The 16454-nt window shown below is 43.6% G+C and overlaps 1 protein-coding gene across 16 annotated transcripts in view; it reads right to left on the reverse strand.

Moving 5' to 3' along the window:
• Positions 1 to 16454, reverse strand: part of CADPS (calcium dependent secretion activator) — a 646882-nt gene that overhangs the window by 276694 nt on the left and 353734 nt on the right. For all 16 annotated transcript variants that reach the window (XM_073644657.1, XM_073644651.1, XM_073644660.1 and 13 more), the window contains exons 8-9: positions 9008 to 9147; positions 2197 to 2263 (exon numbers count right to left, since the gene is read on the reverse strand). In XM_073644657.1, the coding sequence (XP_073500758.1) occupies positions 2197 to 2263; positions 9008 to 9147 (207 nt within the window). The remainder of the gene's footprint in view (positions 1 to 2196; positions 2264 to 9007; positions 9148 to 16454) is intronic.

Genomic DNA, 16454 nt, shown 5'->3' on the forward strand with positions numbered 1-16454 from the left:
GAGAAGAGTTGAGGACAACGCCCACATGGATAACAAGACTAGATTTATATACAGGGAAGAGTGGGCCATATCTCAGGAATGGAGAGGCGCAGGAACAAAAGAAAAACATTGCCGGATTCAGGAGAACGGCGGCTTTTACATCAGATAAAACAATTACATATTTATGGCAAATTGCAGGTTTTATTTTAGTTAATACATACACTTATCTCTGCTATACCTAACACACTCTCCAATTGTGATTTCTGTAGCAAAGCTGTGTAAACATTTTCTGTTACAGTTCATTCCGAGTTTTATTTCTGGATTTGATGAGTGAATTGAACTCGGCCTGGAGACACAGAGGGGGAGAGAAAGGACGATACCAGGGGCTATCCTGCAGACACACGTTCCCATTCCAGCCATATAAATACATTACAATGAGGCAGACAGCTGCCTGGTCAGAAGTCATGGTCAGAACTCAGGTGCTTCGATGCCTCCACCCCCATAATAACAAATAACAAATACTTTTAGGCTTGAAATGCGACAGCGGCAGAGACGAGGGGCTCAGGGCTGTGTCTGTTACATGAACGCCTGTGACAAAATTGTGTCAGTAGGAAGGGACAAGTTGAGTGATCTATTTACTAAGGTCAATGATAAAAAAAAAAGAGGGGAACATACATTTCCGGAATGATTTATTGACACATCATCATGATGGGTGGCAGACACTGTATTCACCAGGGTGCAGATAACACCCATATCTACTTCTGCCTTACCGAAGAACAAAAATGGTAAGTCACAAGAAAGTAAAAAATGAAATTTCAGAATGACGCTCAATAAAGTGATATGATGACTTTTAGGCAGCGGTGGCAGCATATTGTGCCTCCCTGTCTCCTGAACTTTTTCATGTTTTATTGCTTAATGTTAATAATCACATTTTGTTTAATCCACTTGAACAGAATTGTCAAAAAAAGGCCAGCATTCTTTTGAAAACAGCGCCACACCTCTCCACAGGCTGTGCATAGTATTGCAGCAAAGTTCCATTGAACTTTGGCATAGTGTTCCAGTGCCAAAGTTCCCAGTCTGTCTGGGATCACACGAAGAGGCAGAATGATTTGCATAAGCGATGTTCACAGAAGATCTGTGGTCAGTTCTCCAAGATGTTTGTAACAACCTCCTGTCGAGTTCCTTCAAAAACTGTGTGCAAGTACAAGTGTATTTGAAAGAACTGATGAAGGCAAACTGTGGTCACCAAGTATTGAAGGTTTTTAGATTTCTCTTTTGTTCATTCACTTTGCATTTTGTTAATTACTAAAGTTAAAATATGAACTCTTCTATTTTTAAAAGTATTATTACTTTCCAGCATATATTACACACCGACCTAAAACACTTGCACATTACTGTTTCTCTGAACTGCCCTGATCAGAATTAATTGTGATCTCTCCAAGAACGATTACTTTTTTTAAAGTGCAAAACAGAAATGATCGGCAACTGTTTTACACGGAAGATAATCGTGAAACAAACGTTTGTTACAATGTGGTTTATCCTGATGAAGAAGTTTGTGAACTTCGAAACGCGTTAACAATAAAAAAACACTATCTACTATTTTGGCCTCCTCTATACTTCCACCACATACAGCGACATAATCCATCGGTGTCTTCGGCAGCGCAGCAAAGATCCATCTCTCCACTTTTCTCCTATTTTTTATTTTAGACATATAGGATTATCAAACAGCATATTGAAAAAGTCTACATGCCCTTTAATTCTAACCAAAGATAATATAAACAGGCAAGTGCATGGAAATAAAAGGGTCGCACTTATTCCCATCTCTAACATCCTATCCCAGTATGTAGTAGCTATAACAATAATATTAGCAAATACCTTCAATTAGAAACGTAGTATAGTTTTTCTGATTAGCTATGTCTCTTAGGGCTTAGATATCCATGGTTACGACCACTAACAACTAGCTGCCAATATATGAGTGATCGTAATTATGGATACCTAAGCTACATGGGGATAAGTGACATAGTGAATCAGAAGAACTATACTAAATTTCTAATTGGAGACATTTGGTAATATTGTTATTATTACACCTATTACATATTGGGATAGGATCTTAGAGATGGGAAAACCCCTTTAAGTAAATAACACATGTCCAACAGCGATCAATCTGCATAGTATAACACTTATACAACGGCATAAAATAAATGTGAAAAAAATTACCTGGACCAAGACGAAAAATCGTTTTTTCCATCTCTTCCACACATTTTTACCAATAGCCCATAAATACCTGGGAAAACATTCAGAGAAAGAAAATCAACAAATATCAAGAGGAGATGAAGAAGATAACATGTGAGAGAGTGTGAAGCTTTATGGAAAGCAAAGAACCAACCACAACTTTGTGTCAGTCATTCTGCAGAAGAAATAAAATAATATACTGTATGTTGGAATAGTTTGTAAAAAGAAACAATTCTTAAAAGGAGTTGTCCCAGATTAGAAAAAGTTCTGATTTTTTTCTCCCTAGAAACAGTGCCACCTTTGTCTATGGGTTCTGACAGATATTGCAACTCATTCCCATTCACTTGAATACGAATATACAGGTGTATCTCACTAAATTAAAATATCATCAAAAAGTAAATTTATTTCAGTTCTTCAATACAAAAAGTGAAACTCATATTATGTACAGTGGGTACGGAAAGTATTCAGACCCCTTTAAATTTTTCACTCTTTGTTTCATTGCAGCCATTTGGTAAATTCTAAAAAGTACATTTTTTTCTCATTAAAATACACTCTGCACACCATCTTGACTGAAAAAAACAGAAATGTAGAAATTTTTGCAAATTTATTAAAAAAGAAAAACTGAAATATCACATGGTCATAAGTATTCAGACCCTTTGCTCAGACACTCATATTTAAGTCACATGCTGTCCATTTCCTTGTGCTACTCCTTGAGATGGTTCTACTCCTTCATTGGAGTCCAGCTGTGTTTAATTAAACTGATAGGACTTGATTTGGAAAGGCACACACCTGTCTATATAAGACCTCACAGCTCACAGTGCAAGTCAGACCAAATGAGAATCATGAGCTCAAAAGGAACTGCCCAAGGAGCTCAGAGACAGAATTGTGGCAAGGCACAGATCTTGCCAAGGTTACAAAAGAATTTCTGCATTTCTCAAGGTTAATAAGAGCACAGTGGCCTCCATAATCCTTAAATGGGAGAAGTTTGGGACCACCAGAAGTCTTCCTAGACCTGGCCATCCAGCCAAACTGAGCAATCGTGGGAGTAGAACCTTGGTGAGAGAGGTAAAGAAGAACCCCAAGATCACTTTGGGGAGAAAGTTCCACAGAGTCAACTATCACTGTAGTCCTACACCAGTCGGGCCTTTATGGCAGAGTGGCCCGACAGAAGCCTCTCCTCAGTGCAAGACATATGAAAGCCTGTATAGAGTTTGCTCAAAACCACATGAAGGACTCCCAGACTATGAGAAATAAGATTCTCTGGTCTGATGAGACGAAGATAGAACTTTTTGGTGATAATTCTAAGCGATATGTGTGGAGAAAACCAGGCACTGCTCATCACCTGCCCAATACAATCTCAGCAGTGAAACATGGTGGTGGCAGCATCGTGCTATGGGGGTGTTTTTCAGCTGCAGGGACAGGACGACTGGTTGCAATTGAAGGAAACATGAATGCAGCCAAGTACAGAGATATCCTGGATGAAAACCTCTTCCAGAGTGCTCTGGACCTCAGACTTGGCCAAAGGTTCACCTTCCAACAAGACAATGACCTTAAGCACACAGCTAAAATAACAATGGAGTGGCTTCAGAACAACTCTGTGACCATTCTTGACTGGCCCAGCTGGAGCCCTGACCTAAACCCAATTGAGCATCTCCGGAGAGACCTGAAAGTGGCTGTCCAGCAACGTTCACCATCCAACCTGACGGAACTGGAGAAGATCTGCAAGGAAGAATGGCAGAGGATCCCCAAATCCAGGTGTGAAAAACTTGTTGCATCATTCCCAAGAAGACTCATGGCTGTACTAGCTCAAAAGGGTGATTCTACTCAATACTGAGCAAAGGGTCTGAATACTTATGACCATGTGATATTTCAGTTTTTCTTTTTTAATAAATTTGCAAAAATTTCCACATTTCTGTTTTTTTTCAGTCAAGATGGGGTGCAGAGTGTACTTTAATGAGAAAAAAATGAACTTTTTAGAATTTCCCAAATGGCTGCAATGAAACAAAAAGTGAAAAATTTAAAGGGGTCTGAATACTTTCCGTACCCACTGTAGAGTCATTACAAACAGAGTGATCTATTTCAAGTGTTTATTTTTGTTAATGTTGATGATTATGGCTTACAGCCAATGAAAACACAAAAGTCATTAACTCAGTAAATTAGAATACTTAACAAAAAACACCTGCAAAGGCTTCCTAAGTGTTTAAAAAGGTCCCTTAGTCTGTTTCAGTAGGCTCCACAATCATGGGAAAGACTTCTGGCTTGACAGATGTCCAGAAGGCAGTCATTGACGCACTCCACAAGGTCCCAGAGTCTGGAGGAAGAGTGGAGAGGCCACAATCCAAGCTGCTTGAGGTCTAGTGTGAAGCTTCCACAATCAGTGATGGTTTGGGGAGCCATATCATCTGCTGGTGTAGGTCCACTGTGTTTTATCAAGACCAAAGTCAGCGCAGCCGTCTACCAGGAAATGTTAGAGCACTTCATGCTTCCCTCTGCCGACAAGCTTTTTGGAGATGGAAATGTCATTCTCCAGCAGGACTTGGCCCCTGTCCACACTGACAAAAGTACCAATACCTGGTGTAAAAACAACAGTATCACTGGGCTTGATTGGCCAGAAAACTCGCCTGACCTGAACCCCATAGAGAATCTGTTATAGAGAATCTATGGGGTATTGTCAAGAGGAAAATGAGAGACACCAGACCCAACAATGCAGACGAGCTGAAGGCCGCTATCAAAGCCACCTGGTCTTCCATAACACCTCAGCAGTGCCACAGGCTGATGGCCTCCATGCCACGCCGCATTGATGCAGTAATTGATGCAAAAGGAGCCCCGACCAAGTATTTAGGGCATTTACTGAACATACATTTCAGTAGGACAACATTTCGGATTTGAAAATCATTTTTCAAGCTGTTGTTATAAAGTATTCTAATTTACTGAGATAATGAATTTTGTGTTTTCATTGGCTGTAAGCCATCATCATCAACATTAACAGAAATAAACACTTGAAATAGATCACTCTGTTTGTAATGACTCTATATAATATAGGAGTTTCACTTTTTGCATTGAAGAAATGAAATAAATTAACTTTTTGATGATATTCTAATTTAGTGAAATGCACCTGTATTAATACCAGATGCAGCTCATGGACAAGAGTTCCTAGAAAAATAGCACACTCATTTCTTGCATTTTGTACAACTTAAAAGAAACGTAATAAAATAAAATAATAAAATTGCCAATAGAACCTCTTTCCTTTCTCTTCATTATATTACAATCCAAAAAGTGAACAAAAAGTTATCTATGTGTATCTACAGTAATTCACTGCATTCTTTGAGCCATATCGGAGTGTGTCAACAAATTTGCTGATTGTTACCGATGACAAACAACAAAGTGAATGCTATTATGTATTGTTTTTTTTTTCGATTTGTGAAGAACAGTAATATTAGTGTAACGTGACGTAGGGCAGTAGCCATAGGCAAAGTACTCGTCTCTTACACGCCGACTCGTTACATGAAGGTGAGGGTCCTGGCTGGGTGTGGACTTGTGTTAAGGGGGCACTACGCCGTTGCACACTGAATTTTCCCAATGACTTTGGTTGGCCAGGATCAGATGTTGCGTACATCAATAAAGGAGACCACCAGTCAAAAAGAAACTCTTAACTTAACGATAACTTTATGGGAATTGTGCACTGTAGCGGGCACACATCTTTATGAACGTTTCCTTCACAATATGGAGCATTTTCACACACAGTCTCCCTCGCTTGTCCTCTATCACCGTTTCACTTTCATTCACCACAACCCAGCTCAGAACTACAGTCCAGTTAGCAAGAGTCCTATTCTCAATCCCCGGTTCTGCATCTTCTTTCCCCTCAAGGGGACTATGTTGCCAGTATGGCCGGTACTTAACTTCGCTTTCACTGATGCTCTGGATTTCCTGCCCGGGGCACTCTCTTCATCTCACGTACTTTATCCCATCTTGGCCTGTTACCTTTGTGAGTTATAAACTCTGTGTTGTACTGTTAGGTGTCCTGTCCTGAGACTTATCACTCTGACTTTCGGGCATTTCTCTCCTTCTGTCTGCTAGGATCTCGCTATCCCCTGTCATGGTCTCCACTCTCGTTAGGTACACCCACGTCATGCGGCAGTGTTCAGTTCAGACCTTAGGTCTGCTTTCTAAACACACTGGGCCCTATCTGACATTCTGACAGGAAACAGTCTCTGTCCCTTCACCTTAGCCCCTCCCACTCTGGGCTAGTCCCAATCGTTAACTCTAACTCTCCCTATCATCAAGTAACGCACATTACCAACATCATTAATGCATATCACAATTCACATTATACAATGTAACATTACACTTCTACTTCAAGGGGGTACGTGGGCAATATATCCATCTCCTTACGTTAGGAGTCTAATATATTTTGTGGCAATTGTGAGTATTGAAATATATTTATATATTTTTTAATATAAATAATGATAAAAAAAAATATGTTTAAAAATAAAGACCTGATTGGAATAATAGGTCATTTTCTGATGAGGCATTGCATTTTTAAAAAATAAAGAACCACACATTTTATTATTATTATTATTATTATTATTATTATTATTATGTGCACATAAATAAAGATAGATAATGATAAAAAAATGTATGTGCACACCAGCATTAATAAATATAACGAAAATATAACTTTTAAAAAGTTGTTAAACTTTTAAAAGTTGTTAAATAAATCACCCTAACATGAAAAAAAAAAGAGATCCAAAATTAATAAAATAAAATAATAACAGTTTTGCTTTATTATTAAATGGCAGTAATAAATGAAAAATGTAAATGCAAATAGCTCCATCGTCCACGGTGAGAATACACGTAATGGAATCAATAGATTCGTGTTAGGAGATGGATTCGGAGATTACGTGATGCGGTGGATGAGTTTGTTGCGGTGCTTTGTGCTATTTTTATATCACATTCTGTTCTGCATTTCTCAGATTGATTTCATGCTAAGGACAAATGAGGCAAAGTCCCATCTGTTCGGATCCACTGCGGTCAGGCCTCCTAAGGTGATGCCTATAGACCGGACAGCTTCACTTCCAATCACTGATGGAGCACAGACCTCAGATCACTGGCTTCAGGGATGACTTGTCTACAGGGTATCGTAATGATAATTAGAGTTCGGTGATTCATACTGGTAATGGTTCTTAGGGGGGACATGACATCCATTGGGGTCTCGTAATAAAAAAGGCTGAAAGATGTCACCTAATTGTATTAAAACTCAATAAAAGAATAGTAAAAAAGTCCTTTGTTATATTTGTTATAGCTTGGATGAGACCTGAGAAGTGCAGGAGTAGCAGGTATTCTGGCATAGCACACAATTGACAAGTAATAATAATAATAAATATCAAATATTACATATTAATAAAATATTAATATTAAATATTTAATAAAAATTTAATAAAAAAATGCTAAAAGTAACATTCAAATCGAAAATAATAAAATTAACATTAATATATAAAAATAATAACAAATAATAATAAATTGATAAAAAATGCTAAAAGTAACAATTAAATTTAAAATAATGAAAATAATAATAAAATCTAAAATAAGAAAAATAATCACAAATAATAAAAATAAATATGTAAAAAATGCTAAAAGTAACAATCAAGTCTAAAATGATAAAAATGACCATAAAATCTAATAATAATCTAAAAATAAGAACAATAATAACAAATAATAATACAAAAATATAAAAATGCTAAAAGTAACAAACAAATCTTACATAATAAAAATAACAATCAAATCTAAACTAAGAAAAATAACAATAAAATCTAAAAATATGAAAAATAATAGCAAATAATAATAATAGCAAAAATATGCAAATTTTTAAAAGTAACAATCAAATCTAAAAGAATAAAAATAACAATAAAATCTAAAAATAAGAAAAATAATAACAAATAATAATAATAAAAATACACAAAAAATGCAAAAAATAACAATCAAATGTAAAATAATAAAAAAATATATATATAAAAATATGAAAAACAATAACAAAAAATAATGAATAGATACATAAAAAATGCTGAAAGTAACAATCAAATCTAAGAAATAAAAATAACAATAAAATATCAAAATAAGAAAAAAAAATAATGATAAATACATAAAAAATGCTAAAAATAACAATCAACTCTAAAATAATAAAAAGAACAATAAAATATAAAAAGATGAAAAACAAACAAAATTCATAAATACATAAAAAATGCTGAAAGTAACAATCAAATCTAAAATAATAAAAATAAAATATCAAAATAAGAAAAAAATAAAAAATAATAATAATAATAAATACATAAAACATGCTAAAAGTAACAATCAAATCTAAAATAATAAAAATAACAATAACCAATAGAGAATAGCCATAGGTGCGCTGCCTAATGCCTGGCGCTACCGCTTACCTCTTAAAAATTGAAAGCCTGTCCTTGGAATAGACAATCAATATAAGACATATGGGAGTTAGACTCCCAGCACCCCTGCATTTAGATGACTAAAAAAATTCATGATGCTGCAATACCAGGCACGGCCACTTACAAAAGTATGGCGCTGTACGCAGTAAAGAATGAAAGATAGACAGCACTTGCTGTCAGCTGAGAGTTAGCACCCCCTTAATTAAATATTGTCAGCCTGCCCTAAGGATAAGTCAATGTTTCTGTAGTCCTGGAAACTGTTCCCATTATTGCAGCTCTGCCGCAACCCTACAGCCGGTCATCGATATTGAGGTCCTTATCAGTAGGCTTGGTGATTTAGTGTAGTTATGACTTACCCACAATGCTTCATGTTCTGCGGTTTATCCATTCGGACTGCTAATTTGATCTTCAGGTCGTGATCTGGGCAATTTTTTGACACTGTCATTTTATGAAACTCTGACTGTTTGGGACTGTTGGGTGTTGGGTGCAGCACAACCTATAAGATATAGAAGTATAATAGCATCATTGGGCAGAAGCAAAAAGCGACAAAATATTATTGCAAATTGGGTAAAAAAAAATGTAGCCAGATTTATTATTTGTTTTTGGCACCTTTAACATATATGGAAACATTTGGCATGCTGCATGTGTGCCCATATGGTTCCCTTTGCCACTTGCTTGGCACAAATTATTCCTATGGAAGATGCCCTAGATAAGTAGCGTAGGTGTACGCCTTTGTACGCTATATCTGTGCACTTGACAGGTTGGCGCTTGCTACATCTGAACCTTGAAAAGTATCTAAAAAAAGTAACATAACTAAGAAATACTTTCAATATATGCAATTTTTTTGCACAATTTTTCGGTGCACATGTACATCAACCACACAAATCTTACATGCCTGGTGAACTATTCCAAATTATGCATGTGAAAGATTGTGCAATTTGCGTAACTTTCAGTAACTTAACAGTAAGACTAACCCTCTATCATGTCTAATAATATTTCTTGGGGATACTGATTAGTGATGAGAGAGCATGCTCGGATATCGAGTTATTAAGTCTCCTTATGTCAACTTGGTGGTCTCTACAAGGAGAAGTAATACATCAGTACTACTCATGAGCGAGCATGCTCGAATATCAAGTTATTAAGTCTCTTTATGTCAACTTGGTGGTCTCTACAAGGAGAAGTAATACATCAGTACTACTCATGAGCGAGCATGCTCGAATATCAAGTTATTAAGTCTCTTTATGTCAACTTGGTGGTCTCTACAAGGAGAAGTAATACATCAGTACTACTGATGAGTGAGCATGCTCGGATATCGAGTTATTAAGTCTTCTTATGTCAACTTGGTGGTCTCTACAAGGAGAAGTAATACATCAGTACTACTGATGAGTGAGCATGCTCGGATATCGAGTTATTAAGTCTTCTTATGTCAACTTGGTGGTCTCTACAAGGAGAAGTAATACATCAGTACTACTCATGAGCGAGCATGCTCGAATATCAAGTTATTAAGTCTCTTTATGTCAACTTGGTGGTCTCTACAAGGAGAAGTAATACATCAGTACTACTGATGAGTGAGCATGCTTGGATATCGAGTTATTAAGTCTTCTTATGTCAACTTGGTGGTCTCTACAAGGAGAAGTAATACATCAGTACTACTGATGAGTGAGCATGCTCGGATATCGAGTTATTAAGTCTTCTTATGTCAACTTGGTGGTCTCTACAAGGAGAAGTAATACATCAGTACTACTCATGAGCGAGCATGCTCGAATATCAAGTTATTAAGTCTCTTTATGTCAACTTGGTGGTCTCTACAAGGAGAAGTAATACATCAGTAATGCTGATGAGAGTGTAGCACCCTGAGGATTCGGCTGCTACAGGGGTATTGCACCTCAACCCAGAGGTGTGATATTCCACTCCCGGGTAAGGATGGAGTGTGGACCTGAGCTCGGTAGGCTGCATGCACTACACACATCCCATTTCCGAGGAGCAGACCGACGGTACTCCCACTTAGAAATGTGCAGGTACGACCGAGTCTGTTCCTGGCTGGAGTGGGAGGGGGGTGGAACATCCCAAGTAGTGTAGGGGCAGATAGGGGGAGCAGCCTGGGTAAAGATAGGAGCTCATTGGGTGCTGGTCACCTGAGCTCACACATAGAGGGAGTATTTAAGGTGGGCACCATCAAAGATCAGGGTCAGTCTGCCAGCCTTTTGCAGAGAGAAGTCAGAGGAGGAAGAGGAGCAGAGAAGCCCCAGAGAGAGAGAGAGGAGAAAGCCAGAAAGACCCAGAGGGGGAAACAGAAAAGGAACTCTGAGAACCCAAAGTCCATCAAGCGGGTGAAGAGTTGGCAAAAGGGTACCGGATCCCAAGCTGGTGGGGGCAAAAGCACACCCTAGCCAGAGACCGGAGGCCGTGGGCAGTGTCTGCCACGGCCACCCACCACATCCACCCCGAAGGCATACCACGTGGAGGGTCAGGGAACCCAAGGCCAAGGGTGTCCCAACAGAAGGCCCGAGGGAGCTGGACCTGGGTGGATCACTAGTGGGGACGGCCAGAGGAAGGGACAGAAGGAGAGCTCAGGGTCACGCTCCGGACTTGTTTGGGGGTTGGCTGGATCCAGGACCTGGTGGACGCAGCACGGCTCGGGTGGTCACTTGAAGCTGGAGTGACCGGAACATCAGCAGTGAGTAAATACCCTAAACTGCACAACCCGACTCTGTCTTCATTTTACATCTACGCTGCACCACCACAACCCCCATCCTCTGCACCTGACCCCCTGAGGCTATACCCCACCCGTTGGGGGTTATACCATCACAAGCTGCACCTACACCATCAGCCTCAGCGGACCCTGCTGCAGCGGCGGCCATTGTGACCGCAATACAACGGGTGGCGTAGTCGACAATAAAGAACTTAATAACATCTGTAGGACTGCCACATACAACTGAGTTTGACACCCTGGGCACGGACCGGGTCACAGCCACTCGGAGACTACAACCCCCATCTGATCCGGCTCCGGGTATTCCCCTAAAGAATATGGCCCAGGGGGTGCGTCAACTTTGGCGTAGTCGGCAGGATTACGTGCCCACAACAACCGGGTACTGCGTGCCTGAAGAAAAGTGCAAGTTTACCTCAAAAAGAAGTCTCCTGCCGGTTCCGGAGGGTCCCCGCCATCGGACCCCATCACAGGTCGATTCCAGCCGGTTGTCCGCCATTAACAGCGTTTTCCCGCCATCTGCAGAGTTTCCCGCCACTGGGAGACGATTCCCGCCATTTCCAAAGGTTTCCCGCCTTGGAAGAGCGGACGCCATTATGGGCGTGCCAGAGGGTGGCGAGAGGCCACCTCCCATCGTGGGCCAGGACCGAAAATGGCGCCAAAAGTGGAAATCGCCCCCACCAACAGAGACTGTGATGCTAGAGGTGTCTGTCAGCGTGAAAGAACAGCCCCTGGAGTTGACAATCACCAAGTGGCCCCGGGACCGCCCTCGAAGTGGGAGGAGACGAAAGGAGAGAACAAAGATGGGTGTCGCTTGGAGCAGTCTAGATCGAGCGCACCCGGAGGCAAGAAGCCTGGAGAAGAATATCGGAGGAGCTTACCCGGAGATGGCGAGAAAGCAGAGCAGCACCGGCCCGTTGGCCAGGAGCCTGCTAGAAACAGAGGAGGGAGAGCAGAGCAGCACCGGCCCGCTGGCCAGGAGCCTGCTGGAGACAACTGTAGGAGAGCAGAGCAGCACCGACCCGTTGGTCAGGAGCCTGCTGGAAACAACGACCCCACTAGGCCTAGTGGAGGTCCTAGCACAGCTCCCCCGAGACCGGGAGTGTGCGCAGACCGCTCTGGAGGGCCTCGCAAGGAGGATGGCCCGGGTGCAGCGAGAGACGTTGGCGGAGTGGAGCCGAGAGATGGCCCAGAAGACCGAGACTCGTCAGCGGAGCACGCCACCCGAGACGAGGAGACAGACCGCCTCTGAGGATGGCGCAGGAGGACTGAAGGCCGGAGACGGCGCCGAGAAGGGAGCCGAACGAGTGGAGGCAGGTAAAGGGGACGTCTATACCCCAAACCGGGAAATTGCGCACCTGCCTCAGCTCCCCGTCGCAGAGCCCGAAGTCTATCCTGCCGTGCCCGTCGCTGCAACGTCACCGCCGCAGACTAGGCCTCAAACGGGAGCCGCGACCCCTGTGACGTCACACGCCTCGACCCCGAGCGTGACCAAGCAGGAAGTACCACCAGCCTGGTCGCAAGGCCTAGTACCCCCGGGTGCCGCAATACCAACAGCGCCCCCTACCTCCGCGGAGCCCCCGGCCGGGTCGCAGGGCCAAGTAGCCCAGGGCGCCGCCGTCCTTACGGTGCCCTTTACCTTCCAGATGCCCCAGGCCTGGCCGCAAGGCCCGGGCAACCCGGGCGCTAACACCACCGCGCCCATAAGACCAAGAGTGCCGCATCTGGGAGAGGACCTGTACGCCCAGCACACGTGCCCGGATGGGCAGCCATTTATATGGCCACCGGAGTTCCACCATCCCCGACTCCGGAGAGAGAGACCCCTGGATGAACCCCTGATCCCGGCTCCAAAGCCCGTTAAGAGGATCTCGCCCCCGCTAGCAGAAGCGCAGTTTGAGTGGGACCCCACCGGAGAAGACCTCATGGGGTTCACTCAGGAGACTCGGGCAGCTGCAGCGGAGCGTGCTGAGTGCTGCCGCCAACAGCTCGAGGACTTTGAGAGGGAGCGGAGAGAGAGGCGGGTACGGGAACAGCAAGCTCAAATAAGGAGCGCGGAGCAGAAGAGCCGGGCCAGGAGAGACCCCCGTGCAGCGCATAGTCCCCCTTCCACCGGGACTGTGATCAAGTTCAATATGCAGCACGGGTGGGGCTTCATCCGAGACCACCGCACCCTAGGTGACGTCTTCGTGACGAGGAGAGACGTTGAGTCCCACCTACCGGAGGGACACAGAGGTCGTGACCTTTACATCGGGGACGAGGTCACCTTCACCCGGCACAAGTGTGCCAAAGGACCCTACGCCCTCCATGTACATCGCCTGACGGAGGAAGAGCTGCGGTGTGAGGAGGAAGAACAAGAGGACCCGGACGGGTCTGAAACTAGAGTTAAAGGTAACCATAAAGCAAGAGCAGGAGGACGCTGTCGTTAAGTACAGCGAAGTAGAAGCTGTATATAGTTGCCCGTCGGGGCACCGTGAACTGAAACTGTTACTGTTGCTAATATAGTCCCCGTTGGGACCAGCAAGTGTGAACTGTTACCCGTATTTCCCTAAATCCCACTGACCGAGAACTGAGAGCGGTCATTCCTCCCTAATACCTGGCCGAGGACTGAGAGCGGCCATACCCCTTGTAAATAGTTGCGCGTCCTAAAGCGCCCCCTACCGGTTTTTATAGGAAAGCCACGAGTTCCAAAGACTGTCGCACTTTACCCGGTCACACGTTGCACAGTGACCGGAGGAGGAGCCAGAGGCGACGAGAATGTTTTATAAGAATGTTTTGCTGCTAATGTATGTTATTTTATATGTTTATACGATGTTGTTGATATGAAAAAAATTTTGTATGTTTTGGTGTTGTTTATGTCTTACAGCCCGAGGACGTGCTGTGATTTACCAGGGGGGAATGTAGCACCCTGAGGATTCGGCTGCTACAGGGGTATTGCACCTCAACCCAGAGGTGTGATATTCCACTCCCGGGTAAGGATGGAGTGTGGACCTGAGCTCGGTAGGCTGCATGCACTACACACATCCCATTTCCGAGGAGCAGACCGACGGTACTCCCACTTAGAAATGTGCAGGTACGACCGAGTCTGTTCCTGGCTGGAGTGGGAGGGGGGTGGAACATCCCAAGTAGTGTAGGGGCAGATAGGGGGAGCAGCCTGGGTAAAGATAGGAGCTCATTGGGTGCTGGTCACCTGAGCTCACACATAGAGGGAGTATTTAAGGTGGGCACCATCAAAGATCAGGGTCAGTCTGCCAGCCTTTTGCAGAGAGAAGTCAGAGGAGGAAGAGGAGCAGAGAAGCCCCAGAGAGAGAGAGAGGAGAAAGCCAGAAAGACCCAGAGGGGGAAACAGAAAAGGAACTCTGAGAACCCAAAGTCCATCAAGCGGGTGAAGAGTTGGCAAAAGGGTACCGGATCCCAAGCTGGTGGGGGCAAAAGCACACCCTAGCCAGAGACCGGAGGCCGTGGGCAGTGTCTGCCACGGCCACCCACCACATCCACCCCGAAGGCATACCACGTGGAGGGTCAGGGAACCCAAGGCCAAGGGTGTCCCAACAGAAGGCCCGAGGGAGCTGGACCTGGGTGGATCACTAGTGGGGACGGCCAGAGGAAGGGACAGAAGGAGAGCTCAGGGTCACGCTCCGGACTTGTTTGGGGGTTGGCTGGATCCAGGACCTGGTGGACGCAGCACGGCTCGGGTGGTCACTTGAAGCTGGAGTGACCGGAACATCAGCAGTGAGTAAATACCCTAAACTGCACAACCCGACTCTGTCTTCATTTTACATCTACGCTGCACCACCACAACCCCCATCCTCTGCACCTGACCCCCTGAGGCTATACCCCACCCGTTGGGGGTTATACCATCACAAGCTGCACCTACACCATCAGCCTCAGCGGACCCTGCTGCAGCGGCGGCCATTGTGACCGCAATACAACGGGTGGCGTAGTCGACAATAAAGAACTTAATAACATCTGTAGGACTGCCACATACAACTGAGTTTGACACCCTGGGCACGGACCGGGTCACAGCCACTCGGAGACTACAACCCCCATCTGATCCGGCTCCGGGTATTCCCCTAAAGAATATGGCCCAGGGGGTGCGTCAAGAGCATGCTCGGATATCACATTTATAAGTCTCTTTATGTCAACTTGGTGGTCTCTACAAAGAGAAGTACTACTGATGAGCGAGCATGCTCGGATATTGAGTCATTCGAGCATACTTGGGTTCGGATAGAGGAGAAGTTTTTCTCAATAGAAAGTGTGGCCACCACCTTTTATGGCCTCTTTTACAGTATTCTAGTAATCTGTATGTAAGTCCCAAACCCCCTTCTGCATAGCAGAAAAAATACCTTTTATTATCCCGCCATGTGGTGCGATCCGGTCCAATGGGCGTTTCTGGTCTTGCTTCGGCGCCTTCTCTCTTCTTACCATCGCCGTGCTCCTTTCCTGGTTTGTGTGGATGATGCATCCTTCATTATTCACACAGTGTCCTTCATCGCGTTCATGCGCAGGCGCACTACTCTGCCCCACTAAGAGCAAAGCGATGTACTGTAATGTGCATGCGCCGGGAGAGGCGAAAGAGCGCCGATGACCCAGAAGTAAAGCTTGTGCATGCATATTACGGTACTTTCCTCTGCCCTTGACAGGACACCTGTGAAGCAGCGTGATGGGGGACACTGTGGATGATGTAGGATGACTCATCCACATGAAGCAAGCAGGAAGATGACGAATATGACGAGAGAAGAGACGCCGGATCAAGACCAGTGATGCCCATCGGAGCAGACCACACTGTATAGGGAGATAATAAAAGGTATTTTTGTGCTATGCAGAGGGGATACTTTTTTCCCATATTATTATCTTTATTAAAAACAAAAAAAATCCTGTAATTTTCACACTGGCCACTGGGGCTTTTTTAGACTCTAACTTCCTGTTGTTTCAGGAAATTCACATGTACATTAGCAGCAATGTACATATTCCGACCTTACGTTTGGTATTGATGCATCTAATGAGCGTGTAGAAATGTCATTGTGAAAAAAGGTGGAGCTGTGGCATCGCCTATTGTAATTGGTGGATCCTGTGTTATCAGTTGTATATAGAGAGAT

This window comes from Phyllobates terribilis, unplaced genomic scaffold (assembly GCF_046119375.1).
Source record: "Phyllobates terribilis strain yellow unplaced genomic scaffold, ASM4611937v1 Scaffold_8__6_contigs__length_399053987, whole genome shotgun sequence".
In the NCBI taxonomy this organism is placed as follows: domain Eukaryota; kingdom Metazoa; phylum Chordata; class Amphibia; order Anura; family Dendrobatidae; genus Phyllobates; species Phyllobates terribilis.